The sequence below is a fragment of the Scylla paramamosain genome, chromosome 2 (genome assembly GCF_035594125.1).
Source record: "Scylla paramamosain isolate STU-SP2022 chromosome 2, ASM3559412v1, whole genome shotgun sequence".
NCBI lineage: Eukaryota > Metazoa > Arthropoda > Malacostraca > Decapoda > Portunidae > Scylla > Scylla paramamosain.
In genome coordinates, this window is record NC_087152.1 from 1732160 (window position 1) to 1752500 (window position 20341).

At 37.8% G+C, this 20341-nt stretch overlaps 2 protein-coding genes across 2 annotated transcripts in view; both read left to right on the top strand.

Annotated features, from left to right (window-relative positions):
* The first annotated feature begins 1015 nt into the window (after nucleotides 1-1015).
* LOC135108359 (U3 small nucleolar RNA-interacting protein 2-like) lies at nucleotides 1016-8961 on the top strand. Its single transcript, XM_064019278.1, has 8 exons — nucleotides 1016-1185; nucleotides 2812-3046; nucleotides 4169-4408; nucleotides 5049-5170; nucleotides 5819-6012; nucleotides 6946-7143; nucleotides 8069-8205; nucleotides 8705-8961. The coding sequence occupies exons 1-8, from the start codon at nucleotides 1138-1140 to the stop codon at nucleotides 8929-8931; spliced, it is 1401 nt and encodes a 466-aa protein (XP_063875348.1). The 5' UTR covers nucleotides 1016-1137; the 3' UTR covers nucleotides 8932-8961.
* Nucleotides 8962-11282: 2321 nt separating this feature from the next.
* LOC135108273 (E3 ubiquitin-protein ligase lubel-like) overlaps nucleotides 11283-20341 on the top strand; it is a 76533-nt gene continuing 67474 nt past the window's right edge. Inside the window, exon 1 of the mRNA XM_064019109.1 lies at nucleotides 11283-13667. Within this exon, the coding sequence (XP_063875179.1) occupies nucleotides 13638-13667 (30 nt within the window). The 5' untranslated portion in view covers nucleotides 11283-13637. The remainder of the gene's footprint in view (nucleotides 13668-20341) is intronic.

The window sequence follows — 20341 nt, forward strand, 5'->3', positions numbered from 1 at the left end:
ATCAATTGAGGGTAATATGTGGCATTCAGTTTTTGGAACAGTGCTCTCATATATTAAAAATAACATATACAAATGTCTGATATCTTTTGCTTTCCACGTCTGCAAGGTGTGCACCCATGGAAGTACAAAAGGAAAAAAATCCTTTAACTCTTGCTTTTTTCTTCTACCCAGCAGATTTTCCATTGGTCTTAAGCGATTAATCTTGATGCACTATATATAGTGTAGAATTAGAACTTATAAAGAAACTGCATTAAATAGTATTGTGGCGGAAAGGTGACAGGGAAGTGTCAGATTTACAGCGCGTGCATCATGATGACAGCGGAGGCGATGATGCTCAGACAGGAGCAGGCCACGCAGCACAGGCACACCAGAGCCTGAATGAACTGCATCCAGCTCGCCCTTTTATGCTTCACTCTCTTCTTTGCTTCCTTTTTTGCACGACGATCTTTGTACTTCTTCCTTAGATTTTTCTCCTCTTGCCTTCTTTTGATCACCTCCTCCTTTCTCGCCTCCCGCCGCTTCCTCTCGCTCTCCGGGGTGACCCACTTGCCTCCCACCACACTTTCGAGGGTCCTGTACTTAAGGGAAGACATCCGTGTGTCTGTTTCTTTATTCAAATGACGTGCACCGCATTGTCATATCTATAAGAATCCAATAGCATCGCCGATCAACACAACCCTCTTTGGACACTTACTGGAAAACAGCTGGAGTGTGTGAAGTATGCCAGAGACAGGAATGAGATGATGCAAGTGATGCTGAGGGGCATGTCAGAGTGAAGAAGACAGGAAGGGAATGGATGGTGTTGCTACTGGGACTGCGTGGAGAGACGAATGAAAGGATGACTGAAAGTGTTCATTGAGAAAATGTGGCGTGCTAGATGTGGGAACTAGAGGTGTGAAAGATGTTGTCTGTTTTTCTGTTTGCCCTTTCTTTCCCTCCTCCCCCCATTCCCCATACAGGAGCTGCCAATACGAAGGCCTGGGAGAAATCCTGAGCTACCGGTAGAATCAAGACTAAGATCAAGATCACAAACATCAACAACTTGAAGGACTGCACGTGTGTGACGATGTGCTGAATGTGAATACGGCAGCAGGTACACGAAAAGACTAAGGTTATAAGGAAGTGCCTGCACTGACCATGCCTTTCTTCATCAGAAACAAGAGGCGAGGCGGAAATAATCGTAAGGTATGTGTATAAATGAGAAAATAACATTCAGTTGAGAGCACATTCGCAGACACCACCTTCACTGCCACATAGATGTTGATAAAGCAATAGGATGATCGTTGAGCCTTTTGAAGTGTACTCTGTGTAAGACTAATGGGAATATTGTTTTATTGGCGTTGGCGGATCACGTAGGCCTCAAAACTTATATTCCCTACCATTTTTAGGGTAAGCATGCCCTACAATAGTGATTTATTTCTAGGAATCGGTAGAAACGCAGGTATATTTACGGTAAGCAGCGCCTTTCAGATGGTAAGTCTTTATCTATTTTAGTGTGAAGACCTCCACTTTGTAGTCTAATTGTTGATTCATCAGTAAATTTAGAAATAACCGTATTGCAAATTGTAAATTGTCAGGGGGCTCAGGAAGCATAGTCCAAGTTTAGGAAGTTAGTTAGGTCAGGTTTAATTTGATCGTCAAACTCCTCTAACTTTTTGCTTGAGACGTGGCAGGTTACTCAGCTTGGAAAAGCCCTGCTGTGGGAAGCATTCAGAGTCGCCTGGGTTCTTAATTGTATTTTTTGCAGCATATAATGGAGCTCGTAATGTCCCATCTTTGAATGTTAATTTGTTATATTTATCTTTAAGACTGTGAATGTTCCTTTTTGCTTGTTTTTCAGATGTGGGTTTTATACTACTGCTGCATATTCCAGTTTTATCTTATAAAAGTTGTGATTATTTTTTTTTATCATTTCCTCATCTATGTATCTAAATGCTATCCACATGTTTGCCATGTATATGGTCTTCAGGGGATAACCTACTACTTATTTTTATATTTGTCTCTTTCCCTTTCAGATGGTTGAATTGTGTTGCAATCAAATTTATCATTCCAATCAGGTCTCTTTGAATTCAGCCAGATTTTATCACATGACATTTATCTACATTAAAATCCATTTGTCATTTCTTACTTGATGCATAGAGTTCTGTGAGGTCTTTCTGTAACTCCTTGCATGAGCCGTCATCATTTATTTTCCTTTGCAACTTTGCATCATTAGCAGACGTGTTTATGTAAGTCTCTGTTCCAATACTAACGTCTGTATCATTGACATAAATCAAGAACATGGTTAGGGCTAACACTGATTCTTGCAGACTGCTGCCATTATATTATCTTCACTGCTTTTATTTTCAACTGCTATTAACTCCACTTCATCAGATGTTTTTATTTTCTGCTCTATAAGTTCTTTACTTGTGAGCCTCATGGGTGGTGGGGACAGTCTTGTCTGAAGCTCTTGAGGATGTATATCTTGCATCAAGTCTTGGTGTTTCACCAAAAGAGGAAGGTAATAGAGGTATTGCTTCTAGATCAGCTTAGCCTGTGGCAACTGGTTTTGTTGCTTCATATTAGACTTCATTTTTGTGATAAACTTTCTCAGCTTTATTTATCTGCTTAACTAAAAGAACCATTCTTGTACATTTTACTTTAGGTTCAGTGTAATCTAAGCAATGTGAAAAAGTATCAAAGGATGGGGTTAACTTTTGGTAAAAAGAAGATGATAAATCCAAGATGTCAAAATATGTGAAGACAAAGATCTGCACATTTGCAGATAAATGAAAAGATACATAAGATTTATTTTGCTTTGGAACTTTTCAGAAATTAGGAGGAAGAAAAACTCAGGAAAAAAGAAAAACTGATACTAAAAGCCAGCAATTAGAAAAAAGAGGGAAATTCGCCCCAGACCTAGATGAAGAAATTACCAGTGAAGAGGAAGAAGAGTATGCTAAAAACAAAAAGGTAGTTGAGGAGGAAGAAGAGTTGGAGGAGGAGACTGCACAAGAGAAAAAGGTGCGGCTGGCACGTCAGTATCTAAAGCAGCTACAGGAACAGAGTGAGTATTTTGTAATTTATACTTTTTAATATAGTATCTTAGATATATATATATATATATATATATATATATATATATATATATATATATATATATATATATATATATATATATATATATATATATATATATATATATATATATATATATTTATTTATTTATTTATTTATTTATTTATGTATTTATTTATTCATTTATTTATTTTATTTTTTATTTATTTTTTTTATCTGTATTCATTTAATTTTTTAGTTGTTATACATGTATGTGTGTGTGTGTGTGTGTGTGTCTGTGTGTGTGTGTGTGTGTGTGTGTGTGTGTGTGTGTGTGTGTGTGCCCAAAAAGCCTATGCTTAAATATGGGCTGTTTGTCCTTCTAAAATTATTACAAGTATATCTATGTACTACAGATAAACATAATAAAGTGTTTAAAGTGCTTAAATAAAGGATGGCCACCAAAAACTACGGTGAATGAAGTAACTTACAACTCCTCTTTGGCCCTCAAGAACTTTGACGTTATTAATATTTATTATGATTTTATCATTTATGTTTGTGTGTATATTAGTGCTTTCCTTGCTACGTAATGTTTATCTATTTCTTTTTATTATCAAATTTCTTCTAGTGATCATCCTGTGCATTATAACAAAGGAGTTACAGTTTTTAGAGTAGGCGTACAAATTGAGGTGAGAGATACTTACACACCAGAATGACTCCCACACAACCCTTGGATATGTAAAGTGAAAATAACTGTTGTTCATGAATATAATTCTTACAGGGAAATAAAATGGCATTATTATTCAACCCAGATGCAGAGTTTGCAACTTAGTAGTCTACTTTTATTATTCATTTCTTCCACACATAATGATTACAGTAATGATATTGATTATTAATTAATGGTGATTCTGGTTCCAGTACCTGTACATGAGACTCTTCTGTATCTGATGTGGTTCTTCAGTTCACTTCAGTTGTTGGTTACAAGTGTAACCTTTGTAACATGTTCCATCTCACACATGTGGTGTGACTGTATACTGTGTATTTGAATGTAGACATCTTATCTTGGGCATCCACTCTCCTTTGGAGTGGATGTTGGCTTGGTATGTATTTTTTATTTATTTGAAATTTTCAGGAGCTCAAGATGAAGAAGACAAGTTGGACGATGAGGCCATCAGAACCCGGCTCCGAGAAGATGTTCTTGAGGCCTCCGGAAAACTTAGAAAAAAGGTTGCAGATTCTTACTTGGAACCTGAGGCTGGTGACCTCAAAGTGTTGAGGTCAAAAAAGCAAAGACTGTCTGTTACATGCATAGCTGTCTCCACTGATGAAAAATATGTATTCTCTGGGTCCAAAGATGCTACTTTGGTGAAATGTAAGTAGAGCAAGTTTTATTTATTTATTTTTTTCTTTAATATTGATTACATTGTATATCCTGTCTTATAAACCATTTCATTAGATAGATAAGACAAATCCCATAATTAGCAGGGCATCTTCACCTCATATAAATATTACCTTTGGAGATTGTGTTGTAGTGAGTTAAAGCTTTGTTTGGATATTATCTTTTGCTTCTTGCTGTATTCCTCTTGCAGTTTGACCATAAACAAAATTCTGTTTCATTCTGGCCTCATAATTTCTTGAACAATCCTCTTTTCACATACTTTACACAACATATGCCATCTCAGTCTCAGCTTATCCCTTCATCTTTTCCCATTCACTTAATTTTCACTCTTTATAAATCAGTGGTGTTGAATATTATTTTGTTAGCCATTCATTAGCCACCAGCTGTCTTGTCATTAAATAATTTTGGAATCAACCTTTATCACCAAAATTTACTATAGTATCAGTAACACCTTGCAGTTGTTCTTCATAAAGCAGGAAGATACTGCTACTAGGTGTCCATCTTTTGGTTTAATTCTTCCAGCACAGAAAAAAAAGTTGTATCAACTTTTTTTTTTTTCAGTGTTCTGCCAATTTTTTTTGTGTATATTTTCTTACAAAGGATATATTTTTAGATGGCATTAATGGGGAAAAACTTGGCACTGTGCTTAGAGGAAGAAAAGATGCCAAAGATGCACACATTGGACACTGCTCTCACATATACTCCATTGCTGTATCTTCAGATGGAAAGTTTCTGGTAAGTTGTTGCAGCATAAAGTTTACAATTTATCAGAAAGGTGATGGAAAGTTTGCTGTCAATACAATATATATATTTTTCAGTTTTTCTCTAGGATTAGGTGTAAATGATTAAAATTAAGAGAATGTTGTTATAATTATGTGATGTTAGCTTTGTAGTATGATAAAGTTAGCATTTTAGTTTGGGAACAACAGATATCTTCATTCATATACTTTTTTTTTTTCATCTATTTGAATACCTTTACATTACTTCTCAGTAATATACTGTATGGTTATTTATGCAGGTTAGCTCCTATTCATGGATGTTTGAGTCTTGAAATTATGAATAAAACACTGTCATTTGTTCACATAAAAGATGCATAAGCTAATATGAGGTTTCCCAGTTAGATTCTTGGGTTTCTTATGTTTGTGTGAATTTTCATGTTGCTTATCATTAATTATTTAGCTCTTTATTAAAAATTACTGAAAATTTGCTCTCTGTGAGAATGGTGGATACCATGCAAAGAAATGTATTGTGCCAAAAAACTGATAGGATATTCTTCTAGAATCCAGTTTTTCTATCTTTATTTATTTTTTTTATTTATTTATTTATTTATTTATTTTATTTATCTTTATCTTTATTTATTTATTTTATATGTTTTTTTTTCAGGCCTCAGGTGATGCATCAGGCTATATACACATCTGGAATCCAGAGACTCTTGAACACCTCAAGACATTTAAGAAGCACCGTGGGGCCATCTCAGGCTTGTCCTTTCGATGGGGCACTCACACTCTCTTCTCCAGTTCACATGACAGAATGGTCATGGTGTGGAACCTTGATGCCATGGCCTTCGTTGAAAATTTGTTAGTTTCACAAGTTTTCTTTAAATTTGATATTTGATTATTTCATGATGCTGGTGCATGAATGTTTGTCTCATTTATACTTCCTCTATATGTTCAGTCATTGTCACCCACAAAGAAGGGATAGCTAAGATGAGACATAAATGCACATACTCACAATCACAAGCATTCCCTCACACTTTATATACCTGCATTCCTATAAATCAGAAAGCTTTGTGGTATGGTCATTTTAACATATCAAAAATTCTGACATAATATCACCCATTCCCTGGTTGTTTCCCATCATAAAAAGCAGCACAAAGAATTATTGATATGCATGCACAGGTAATCACTAATATAGATAAATTACTTTTCACAAACACTGCAGGGCAAGTATTACACTTTCTGCTGACATCAACAAAGTCTGCTGGCCAGTGACAGGTTCCAAAGTTAGCTAAGCATCCAGCACCTACATAGAAAATTCTGAATTGATATTTGAACACATGCTCCTCAACTTGATGTTCTTTATGTATATGATTGAGTTCCATATTCAGAAAAGAGAATATTTATACTTTGTTGATGTACTAAAATTATGATGTTAGAGGTTGAGGGAATATTGTCTGAGAAAAGAATATTTCATTGAGACCTAGTTTTGCACATAGGAATTCTTTTTATATTCTATTCAGTGAACAGCAGATACAATTTGTTTTTTTGTTGTGATTGGTGTGATGTTTTTCTCACAGGACTTACAATTATTACCTTCCATACAGCCATTAAGTATTAAGTGTTGAATAGTGATTGCCTTTTCAAGTAAGTCATCTATAGAATGCAAAGTCTTCTTATTGATTTGTTTGGAATGTTATGAACTACTATGATAATTATTATAACATATCTGGCCCACTTTCACCTAGAAAGAAATTTATTGCATGTGATGATGATTACCATGATCTTTCACAGAGGTGGCCACCAGGATGCAATAACAGGCCTGGATGCCTTCATGAGAGAATCATGTATCACCAGTGGAGGAAGAGACCAGTCTGTGATTGTGTATGTGCTGGTTGAAGATAAACAATTGCGATTTTCAGGGCACCATGATTCCATAGATGGTGTAAAGCTAATCAACGAGAGAACCTTTGTCACTTATGGCCAAGATGGGTAAGTAGCAATGCTTATATCTTTAGAATTAAACGATCCAACATACCTGGGTAGTCAAATGAATAAGAGCAGACATAAGTATTCTTCCATGCCTGAAAGAAGTGAAGGACAGTAGTTGTAATGAGAATAATTGACTCCCAAATATATCCTCAGCTATGAAAGCAGCATGTGTAGGCAGAAGTGTATACTCCAGAATTCTCAGAAACAGACTAGATAAATTGAATAAGAGGTAGGAAGGTTTTGAACATATAATTAAGCATGGCAACCATAGAGTTCTGAAATTATTATGAAAGCCATGAAAATGTTTGAAACCTACCTTGACTTATATCCTATCTTGCATTTCATGTTTTATATTTCACATTCATATCTTGATTTTCTACATTAGTACTTTTCTTAAAAGTTGTTTGTCTCTGTTTACTAGTAAACTTGTAAAAGCTGCTTCTGATGGTTACAGTAAAGAGTTCTCACAAGTTTCCTGTATAATTTTCGTGCATTGTTTTTTACTTTCCATAATCACTTGTCAAATTATATTTTAAACTAAATTCTCATTTTCCTTATTTTGCTTCCTCTACTTGAATCTTATTTGTGCTTCATTCATGTTTTGCCACTATTTTTTTTACTTTCTAGATGTGTCTGTAAAAGAGAGAGAAATAAGAAAAACTTGTAAATTTTTTACATTCCATTATTATTATGATGAAGAAACCAGAAATTGATAAAGACACTAAAAATGAAAAAAATAAAAATGTGAATAATGTAGAATGAAAGGTTAATGCTTAAAATTTTCAAGAAAATACCTATTGCACTACATAATTGGCCTTTCATGTGAACAGATCTACTAGTCAGTAAAATATTTGTTTGTATTTCTATTGTATTTGGTAAAAATTAATCAGTTATATTTGCAGCTATTTTATTTTACTCCAACCAGATACCTGGCCTTGTGGACGACTCTTAAGAAGCGTCCACACTTTGTGGTGAAAGCTGCCCATGGCTATCAAAACAATGGGTTACCAAATTGGCTCACTGCTGTGGCTACACTGATTAACACAGACATTATGGCCTCAGGTATGTACAATTTTAATACTTAAACATTAACTGTTTAACTCTGTTGTCTTGTTTTTTTCCTCAATGTGTGAGCTTTGAAACTCCCTAAAGGGTCTGTCATGATGTCTGTGACTGTCATCGGCCTGCTTGGGCCTACTGTCCCACATCATCTTTTGTTTCTAAACAGCTGTGCCTAGTTCTAGCTACAGGGAGGTCCTGTTCTATGAGCATCTAATATGATATTATATGATATGAGTAAATTAAGGACTGTTTTCTTCATACAAGCACAAAAATTCAAAGATAAGAGCTTTGATACAAGGCAATTAAATTGAGATATATTACGGTGGTCCATAAGACTAAGCCTTTCCACTAGGGGCCAACAGGGCTAAGAGTATGAGTGATGTGTGGGATTGCCAGAATAGTATATAGATAGAATGATTATTAATGATTATTAATGTTAATAATAAAAATAGTAATCATATTTGTAATGGTAATAATTTCAGATATTTTGTTGTTGCAGGATCAATGAATGGATATGTTCGTCTATGGAAAATCGATACAGATGGACATAGATCATTGAAGCCATTGTTTTCCATTCCTGTACCTGGTGTGATCAATTCTCTGGCCTTTACAACAAGTGGCAGTCACCTTTTAGTTGGAGTGGGGCAGGAGCACAAAATGGGAAGATGGTACACAGAGAAATCTGCCAGAAATTCCGTTGTTGTTATACCTTTGAAGAAAAAATAGTAATTTTCTAATAAATTCACATTTTTAACAGCTTGCTGGTTTTGATATCAGAATTACGAAAATAACCTCATGATTATCTTTCTCTGAAGGATTAATCTTATTAAATTTGTAGTAGTAGTAGAAGTAGAAGTAGTAAAATTTTTATTATCATTAATGTATATTTTTATAATCTCTTGCCAAATATTTAAAGTATAGGATTTTGATTTAGCTCCAAATCAGCTAAGGTAATGAGAATCCTTGTGCACAATTCATTGCCTATAGTATCTCAAACTAACAACACTCCTATAACTGATTTATGCATATTTTGTGACATGAATGGTCTCATCAAGAGAAACTTGAATCCAGATTCTTTAGTCTATTGTGTGTGTGTGTGTGTGTGTGTGTAAGAGAATATCTGTGGGAAAAAAATAAAAGAAATAGGTCTATAATGAGGGTGTCTGCTGATCTATTTATTACTACTAGTAAGATACATTTCATGAGCACAGGATGGGGATACAGGAAGACTCCTCTCAGCACGTCACATTCTAGCAAAGAAACAATTAGAAGAGAACGCTGCAGAAGAGCTTGCAGTAGTAAAGAAGACAATTAGATATAAAGATTCTATCATAGAATATCTCTAGTTCAGCTGCACTGAGAAGAGGTAGGACAGCATTAATGGTGATCAGTTACTGTTGCTATACTTCCCACCTGGAAGATAAAGAAAAACAGTTTACTGAAGATTGAATAACCTTAAGCTCTATTCATACATTGGACAATTTGCATGGCAAATGCATTGCAACTTTGCTGTGACTTGTTTGCAGTGGAGTTACTGCAGGTTAGCAGCAGAGTTGCCGCACGTTCACAGAAGAGGTGCTGTGCATTCACAGTGGAGTTGCTGTGTGCTTGCAGCAGAGTCACAGCAGAGTTGCCAGAGCAAGTGAGTTGCAGAGCATTTACCAGGCAACAGTGAATGTTTTGGACTGTTCAAAGCATTTACAGTGGATTTGCCACAGCTGGGAGTTGTAGCACATTCAGAGCAGTGTCATTCCAGATTCACAGTGGAGTCACAGCAAGTTTGCCACATTCACAGTGCTGTCAGAGGGGATTCACCACAGTAACAACTTCTACATGCCCTTCACACCTATGTCTTAGGGTCAGGTGACAGTGGATTGATACTTCCTTGCAATGATTATGCATCTCTCTCTCTCTCTCTCTCTCTCTCTCTCTCTCTCTCTCTCTCTCTCTCTCTCTCTCTCTCTCTCTCTCTCTCTCTCTCTCTCTCTCTCTCTCTCTCTCTCTCTCTCTCTCTCTCTCTCTCTCTCTCTCTCTCCTCTCTCTCTCTCTCTCTCTCTCTCTCTCTCTCTCTCTCTCTCTCTCTCTCTCTCTCTCTCTCTCTCTCTCTCTCTCTCTCTCTCTCTCTCTCTCTCTCTCTCTCTCTCTCTCTCTCTCTCTCTCTCTCTCTCTCTCTCATGAAATGAATATTTGCATCCACACCCACACCACACAAACACACACAAAGATGTGGTGGATATATTTTATACACTGCAGACTAGAGTATAGGGTTTGCAAAGTTGAAGAAAATGAATTAATGCATGTTTACTAGATTATCTACTAAACTACATCTTTTATTCATTTCCTTTCAAATTCACACAATCTAATGTGTCAAGAGTTTGTGGAAGGGGAGTAGAAGGGAGAGAATTTTACATAGTGACTTTGTATGTAGCATCTAAATATGTAAAAGTATGTATGTGTGCACTGTGTAATAGTACTGTATGTAGGTCCTATATGTAATATTGCTTGAGTAATGGAATGTGAAGCAGCGTGGCTGGCAAGGTGAGAGAAGGAGAGAAAATATGTGTGTGTGTGTGTAAATAATATACTGGCAGTATGGTATGTAGACCCTACTCCCTTTTAAAGTTCACAAGAAAGATTTCAGTGTTTCCTCCTTAACTTCTTATTGTGTACAAAATAAGACTGAAAAATATGAGCTGGCAGCAATGAGCACTTATTGTACAAGTGTCATTTTGTGGCAATACCCCTCTGTGGTGTAATGGGCATATGAGCGAAGGTACCAATGGAGAGGATTTTTCACTCCAGAGGTGTATTTACCTCATAAAAATCATTATAAAACTTTAAAATTATTAAATGCAGTATTGTGCAACAAAAGCACCTTGATGGCACACACACACACACAAGGAGAGCTCACACAAACATAAAAAGGTTTATAAGCATCTCCTATATATATATATATATATATATATATATATATATATATATATATATATATATATATATATATATATATATATATATATATATATATATATATATATATATATATATCCTCCATCAATGAGTCATACTGCATTTGCAGTGGAGTGACAGTGCATCCACAACTTGATTCCCCCACACCTGTGTGAAACTATCAGTTTGTGGCACCTCCTTCGGAGGTTGCAAGGCTGTGTCATTCCTCACACACATTATTTTCTCTCCATTTCCACAAACATTCTGCCATGCCAATGGCAGAATGGCAGATACTTCCCTTTAAGGCTTTCTTTGCACTATCTATGCATCCCTTACGTGGCCTCCCTCACAAGTTCACACCTCCCACACTTTTTCTTACCATCTATCATCCATTCTTTTGGCATGTCCTTACCACCTCAGCACATATTGCTCTGCCTGTCCTACCAAGAGTAGGAGCAAGAACTTACTGAAAGAGAAGCACATCCCTATGAACTCTTGTTACCCTCCAGCTTCTGTGATTGTATTCTAGATTTGACCACTTTATTTTTTCCTGAGGATTTTGAAAATCTTTGCAGATTGTGTCAAATTTATCTATAATTTCTTTTTTCTTTGTTATAGAATATATGATTCTCTACTTTGATTGGGAGGTCTGTAGATAATAGTAAGAAATCCTTTATTATTTATTCATTTTATTTTTTCTGTTGAGAATCACTCTTACAACTAAGTTTAACACTCTTTATTATGGTTTGTTACATATAACATCTCATTCCTATGTAAATGGCATTTCATGTAGTTATATCCATTTAGTGTTACTTCCAGCATTTGATGCTTACCACTTGTTGAGTCAAGATTCATTTGCCTTTATGAAGTCAAGATTTTGAGCATTTTGCATGATATCACTGAGTAGATTTTGAGATAACTTCTCTTTTGAGCATATAGCCTTTCTCCCTCCTGCCACACACGTACAACTCACAGCTCATTAATTACATCCACCACTCCACACCTCATCACTTCCTTGGATACTTCGCACCTAACTTGCCCCATGTATCTCTTGAGAATGTATTTTGATTTTTTCACTGATTTCAGTACATGTTCATCAGAAGGCACAAAATCCATTGGGGTGGGTGTGTATTTATCAGAGGAAGTAGATTTTGATTTGCAGTGCAAGACCTAGATGAATTTGAACTTCTTTCAGTATGTGTATTCTGCTCATAATAGATGCAAAAAAAAAAGTGTTTTATTCAATATTTTTGTTTTCTACTCTTTTTTTTTTTTTTTAATAATAAATTGGCACTAATCAATTATCAAGTTCAGTTCAGGAGGAAATAATTATTCAATGATTAAATGAGGCAATATAGGAATAAAAATACAATATACAATATCACACCAGGAAACAGTGAAACATTGTTTTGCAAACAATGTTTGCAAACTTTCAAGTAACATTTGGGAAACAGTTGAGACATTCACTCATCCATCTATCCATCCATCCATTCATCCATCTACTCCACTCATCCATCCATCCATCTACTCATCCATCCATTCATCCATCTATCCATCCATGAATACTGTTTCTAAAAGTCTGGTGTGGACAGGTCTTTAAGTGGAACGTAGTGGCAAAATGGTTATTGCTCTAGGACGAAGTAAAAAGGTGGACCTGGTAATGGCACATCCGTTAACAGGTCGTATGAATCATTTAGTGTGACTAATTACTGGTAATCACTAAAGATTGTTGTTGTAGACAACAAAACTTTCGTATCAAGTTGGTATGGGCTGCATTAGTAGCGAGAGTTATGATAAGTGAGAAGACGTGACAAACAACGTGTACGGTTATCAGGGAACAGCTGATGAAGATAGTGTTAGTCGCACCAGCAGTGGCAGGGAAATGGTGGTGCCTTAGACCATGCCTATATTTATCTCTGCTATTGGCGCCAGGCTGGGTGTGCAGCTGTCGCCACGAGTTCCCCTCCGTCGGCTCAAGATGCTCCTTTGGTCGTCTCCTAACGCGGGGCACCACAAGGATTCCCTGCCTCATCCAAATAATTGATTAACTGTTTTGAAAATTATTCTGCGTTAAGTCCTGACTTAAAGTTAGAAATTGTCTCCAGAAAAATATTTGCGACATTATGATATGAATAACGTGGGCAAGTGGGCATTGGCGTGAATCCAGAAAAGGTAGGGGGCATGCGAAGCGCTCAGTGTGTCGGCGGCCGTGTGGTACGGTGCAGGGCGGGGCTGGGACTCTTCGCTTATTAGAGCTGTTCATGCAAGGGGTTCACCACTGCTGACCACAGCTAAACAACCAAGATTTGACGAGGATAGAGAAAATTATCCGTTGTTTATCACGTTTATTTAAGGGAAAACTAAATATCTGCATAAACTTTTTTTTTTCACGGATACTGAGCGAAATGTTGTCGGTGTGAGTTTGAGAAAGTGCTGGGTAGAAATACCGGTGTGAATCAAACGAAACAACCACAGTCGTCGGCATGTTTCGTCGTGGGTTATCTCGGAACAGGGTAAGTGTGGGACTATTTCTCTCTCTCTCTCTCTCTCTCCGGACGGGTGGCTACAATCAGTTAATAGATACAGTGGATAAATCTTGAGTGGTAGGTCTCTAAGGTGAAGGAATGGTGGAAGCATCATTTTGAGGGCTCAGGAGATCTGTATATTTAAAATGTTTCCTTCCGTATTGGTGATACGGTCAAGTCTGGCGGTAGTTGTGGTTGGCGTGGTAGTGATGGAGATGCTTGGTGCGACACTCGTTAATTATGAATTTGGATGTGGTATTATTGCTGAGTAATGAGTCATTAAACTTTTTTTTTTCTAATCAACCTCCACATAAGCATTTGCTTCCCGTTTAGCTTATTGGAGTAGCAGTAATTGTTCGTCCTTCTTGCAATGGTCAGCTGTTAACATTGGCTTGTTGCCACTCCGTCTTGTCCGCTCAGTGTTGGAGCAAATGTCAATAGTGGTGATGATGCACACACACACACACACACACACACACTTGCCTGATGCCATTCGTGAGGTGCTGAAAGTTAGCATCCACCATGATATTGTTTCAGCATGCAATCCCATGAAAGCATCTTGAAAATGCCTTCAGTGTTAGTAACGGAATATTTTCCATAGCCACGTTGATATTTTATTATTGTGACGTCCTCACCCAACGCTTCCTCATCACGAGAGAGAGAGAGAGAGAGAGAGAGAGATGCGCCAAGTTACAATAATTTATCTTTTCTATCCCATCATCGTCAGAAAGGCAATTATATCGTAAGGCACGTTTCTACACGTGCATTTCGGTGTGTGATATGTGATAGGCACCCTCTGGTCCTAGCGTTGTGGCAGTGGTACCAGCGGTGACACACATTCTGATGCCAAGTTGATACTGTTGGAGGCAGGCCCGGTGCCCATGCATGAGGCCCCTCACACGCTAGGGGGTAGCCATCCCGCGTGCGCTGACCACATGTTTTAGCGGTGTTTATTAGTGGCTTATGATAACACGTACAAGAATAGAGGTGATCAGGCTCTTCTATAACAAACACTGACAAGAAATGCATATGGATATCATTTAAGAAGTGTCGCTCGTGCTCATTCTTAAAGTGGCGTATTTGGTCAGCCTTATCATTTGCCACAGCGATGAGTAACACGAGATGAACAGTATGAGTGGTAAAAACCACGCGCACCACTTACTTCGCTTTAACACTGATAACGCAGTGCGACTTATGGCACCAGTGAGATGCGTTGGAAAACAAGGCAACAACTTCATCATGTAAAAATCAATAATATAATTGATGGTAATGACAGAGAAATTTGTTTTACATTTTTCACTAATGTTTTCTTTTGATTTATATTAAACTTTGTCTTGTTCACTGCTAGCAGGTTTAATTTTGTTCATACTAGCTTAAATTTTTATACATTATCTGAACCGTTGTTGTATTTCTTCCTCTGTATTGTATGAATTTTGTTTAAGCCTAGAGATTATACGTATATTATGTTGCTTGTATATTTTATGCGCATAAAGTTCCCTGCCTCAGCTCATTCTTGTTACTCCTAGCCACTAGCAAGAATATCTTTAGGTCTGCGTGAATTCCAGTACTGTTCTCCCCTTTGTCCTTCATGATGTACAGCTCAGAATATGAGATCAAAACTTTCTTGCTACTAATGAATATTAAAGACTCGTCAAAACTTCGTAACTTCAAAGTTAATGGATGTGTGTGTGTGTGTGTGTGTGTGTGTGTGTGTGTGTGTGTGTGTGTGTGTGTGTGTGTGTGTGTACTGTATCTGCCAATATTTTTGCTGTTACTGACGCCTATGCATTGAAACCTGGTCTGTTCACCACTCCTACGTAGAGAAGTGTCCACCAGCCCTAATGCTCTTAGCAAGGTTACTCTACCCCGGGGAGTAGCATAGAGAACTTTTTTTTTTTTTTCGCCCTTGGCTGCTCTCCCTAACAGAAACAATTAATTGCTACAGTCACCTTTGGCATTGCTTAGTCTGCATGCGCATCAGTGCCAGTCATGTGCCTCCTTTGTATCATCACCTTGACCTTACCGTTACATTAACAACTTCGTCAGTCACTTTGAAATAACAAAATGACTCTTAATTTCGATTTGTGTTTTATCATTCGCACACATTTCGCGGACGGCCTACAGTTGCCGAACAAAATCATACCTTGCTGTGGGTGTGGAATTTTCCCTAAAACACTGGTGTTCGTCAATGTTTGCGTCATTCTAGGTTGCCTTTTACTTTGAATACCACTCATTTTAACTCAATGGGCCTTGAGCGTGGGGTAATAAATCTTAACTTATATATATATATATATATATATATATATATATATATATATATATATATATATATATATATATATATATATATATATATATATATATATATATATATATATATATATATATATATATATATATATATATATATATGTGTGTGTGTGTGTGTGTGTGTGTGTGTGTGTGTGTGTGTGAGAGAGAGAGAGAGAGAGAGAGAGAGAGAGAGAGAGAGAGAGAGAGAGAGAGAGAGAGAGAGAGAGAGAGAATGGGATGGTGTAGTACATTAGGCAACGAGTTAGGTAAAGAAACAGACAAATAGGCATTGTGTGTGTGTGTGTGTGTGTGTGTGTGTGTGTGTGTGTGTGTGTGTGTGTGTGTGCGTGTGTGTGTGTGTGGAAGATAAAGTCCGCTCACATGTGTTGGAGTCATCGATTAACATTTTCCAAGAAGTTCAGAAGTGTTCAAGTGTTATGTGGGCGGTGGTATGACGTCACGACAGGCCGCTCTTGGCAACCTCCTCACAGAGAGAGAGAAAGACATCCGGATCCATATGAAACATGCTGGAGGGGAGGCTGGCAGGCGCAGCGCTACCCCCGCGTCACTGGCCGGGACTACGCTTAATACGATGCTAATTTAAGGTGAAGTGGCATACCGCTGGACTCAACTTACCATGATGTCTATGTTATGCAAGAGCGAACTTTGTACTGTTGCTCAGATCTGTTCCCTCGGAGGCGTGTTGTAGGAGGGTGCTGTCGTCTTGGTGTGCGCGGTGGGAAGCCAAAGTACATAACCCGTAACAACCCGGTCATGGGGCGAGTTTTGGCCGTCGGTCTTGTTTGCGGGAGTATATTTACGGGGCGTAGTAGATCTGTAGGCAGCCAGCACAGCATCAGCCTCCCGCTCTCTGTGCCGAGAGAGAGAGAGAGAGAGAGAGAGAGAGAGAGAGAGAGAGAGAGAGAGAGAGAGAGAGAGAGAGAGAGAGAGAGAGAGAGAGAGAGAGAGAAAAAAAAATAGAAGAGAAGAAGAAGAAGAAGAAGAAGAAGAAGAAGAAGAAGAAGATATCCTCTGGCAAACTTGGCTAGGCATCACGGAAATGCCCTCTGGTGGTGAGGGAAGAGGGGAGTAGGGAAGAGATGGGAGGAAGCGAAATTTTAAAAAGAGAAAAAAAAAAAAAATGGCATGGGATTTCCCTCAACGACAAGGATGTGTGGTAATCATGTTGTCACGTTAATTTAGAATTCACATGTTAAAATAGATTACAAAACCAATCAAGAAAATACCAGGTAGTCTTACAATACCAGTTATTTTGTTTATCAATTTTTTTTTCTTATCTTCCACAAGGAACAATTGGACTTACAACTTATGTATCATAGAGGCAGTATAAATACACATAAGGGACCGTAAAAGTAAAAAAAAAAAAAAAGAAAAAAAGAAAAAGAAAAAAATAAACTGAATGCAGGAAATAAAAAGAAAAATAAATAAAAAAATTCGGAGGAGGTCTTGGCGCTTTGGTTTGTTTCGACAAGCGAGGCGGAGATGAAACACATAGCAAACCGAAAGATCTTCTTAGGAGTATTTGGAGGCTGTCCTGTAAAATGCTCCCGGTAACTTTACTTGTATTTTTTTCCTTATTTTTTTTTTTTTTTTTTTTAGCTGCCAATGACTATTATGGTACTTATTATTTAATTTAACTCTGAAACTATTCTAAATGAGCAATAATAAGTTAGCATCCACTTAAATGTTTAATCCACTCCGTCAGTCCTTTTGATGTCAGTATCGTCTTTCAAAACTACATATCCTTGACTTGTAGCACAGCACTCCATATGTATGGGCTTGAGGTGAAGCAGAGCAGAGGGTCAAAACGGTTAAATCTTTCTCTGTTCGTGGTATTCCTATTTTTGTGCCACATATTTTTTTCTTTTTCTTTCCTTGGCCTATGGTGCCAGTAGGCTGATCTATTTTGGAGGCTCGATGGTTGGCGGCGTTTTTATTATTTTTTTTATTATTACTATTTTTTAATACTAAGTAAAGGCCCTTACCGCCCAGCCTCTCTCCCGTAGCTCCCATAAAGACAGGGTTGATGGACAACGTGTGGGTGGAAGAGGTGATGGGATGACATGCACGTTGACGAGAAATTATATCATGACCACAGAAAAAGATAAGTATCTTCGTGAACCGCTGTGCGTAGGTGAAGACTAAAGATACCACTGGCACACTGGGATTGCTCCAAGTTGAACCCAATATTTTACTGAGAGTAAGGGTGGGTGTGTGTGTGTGTGTGTGTGTGTATGTGTGTGTGTGTGTGTGTGTGTGTGTGTGTGTGTGTGTGTGTGTGTGTGTGTGTGTGTGTGTGTGTGTGTGTGTATATAATGTGCAGCTGAAACTGTCAGTTCGATCGGATAAAATCTGACAGGCGAATTAGAATCCTCTTCAGATAAATCAAAATACAATTTTATCTTGAATGAAGTTTACTAAGAGCAGTTTCGCTGGAAATGCAGATCTCACCATCATACCTGCAGCTTTTGTCGCAAGGCATTCGTTTTCTTGTCACTGAATAACCCTTCGTAAGCCACAGCCTTATATAAAAATGATATTTCAGAGTTGTATATTCTTGAAGTCAGAAGTCACGAATTATTTTGATACTTGAACAGTGATTTCAGTATAATGAAAAGCTCTATGGGAGGCCAGCCATATAAACCGAAGACGAGAGATGAGTGAATTAAATCACTCACCTGTGTATGCCAGCTCAAAAATTACAAATTAGCGTCATGTTACAATTCTCACTCTTTTTGACATTTACGTATAATTTTGATTCAGAACACTTATTTTGGTATCACTGTAGTCAAACTATGTACGCAAATGAGAGGTCATTGATGTATATCGCTGACATTCCAAACCAGGTCAGAGATCTCAAAAGGGAAGCAAGGGCGATTGGTCTGTAAGCATGCAAAGCTTTTGTGGAAAACTAGACTTAACTACGTTTCACACAAGAAACTAGCCATCATTTACTCTTCATACATTCCCAGGCTCTCTCTCTCTCTCTCTCTCTCTCTCTCTCTCTCTCTCTCTCTCTCTCTCTCTCTCTCTCTCTCTCCGTACCACCAGACGGTAGTAACTATCAACTAATTCACTTTCTTCCCGCTACACTACCATCGTCTTCATCTGACAGCATATTATGTTCCCCAAGCCTCCCTCCCTCACCCACCTTCACCGCTCCACCTTTCTCACCGCCCCGCCCTTACACCAGCTGTTCCCGTCTCTGTCTCCACCTTCCTCCCTACCTAACGCAAGCTTAAATCTTTACGCAAACACACCCACACACCACACACACACACACACACACACACACACACACACACACACACACACACACACACACACACACACACACACACACACACACATACACACATTTTTCATTATTTTTTTATGTTTAGTTATGAATGTGCTACGTGTCTTAGGGGTGTGCGTACGTCTTCTCGTTAACGATCGTAAACCAGAAGACAAACTGTAACTACTTATTGATCCTCGTCCCGGGCAGAGGTTTGAGAGGCTGAGAGGAGTTTTATGGCAAAGCTTAGGATTCCTTATGACCTTCCACATTTCAAGTACATATGATGACATGTCTGTGAATTTCTCTCTCTCTCTCTCTCTCTCTCTCTCTCTCTCTCTGGGGGTCATATTTACAACTTTTATTTTCTTTGAGAAGAATACGTTATAAACAAAAGGACTTGGCGATGGTACTAGAAGTTTTCAGGAAGTAAAGATGATAACAGAACATTATTACTTTTTCCTGTATTGTTATTTCTTTTAGTTACTTTAGTTGTTTTTTTTTAGTTACTTAAAAAAATTTTATTATGTTTTACCATTTACTTATTCATCTGTTTTGATTGTATGTATTTTTGCTTATTCATGTCCTTATTTATTGAATTTATACATTACATTGTTTTATTTCATTTTATATATATATATATTTTTTTTTTATCTGAATTTTGATTCGTAATCTCACGCGTGTCCTTCACCTTGACACCACCACGCTTTCCTTAAATCCACGTGATCAAACTTCCCATCCGACTCTTTTCACACGGCTGTCTTTGTTTACCTCTCCCGCTTAAGGTACCAAAAAAAATATCCTTAAGGCAGCAAAGTCAGCCACCTCATTTTATTCCACTCAGTCTTTGCTCGTGCACATTTTGATTTTCCGCACACGATGTCTCTCTTCTCTACTTCACTTACCCCACCTTCATCATCATCCTTCACGGCAACCCTTCGCCTCCCGTCGCCGCCGCGCCCTGCAGCGTCACCACCTCCCCGTCACCCAGTCGGTATTTCTGCCGGGTGACTCAGGGGCTCAGACCACCGCGACAACCACGTTCACGGTGAAAATAGACCCCTAGTTGTCC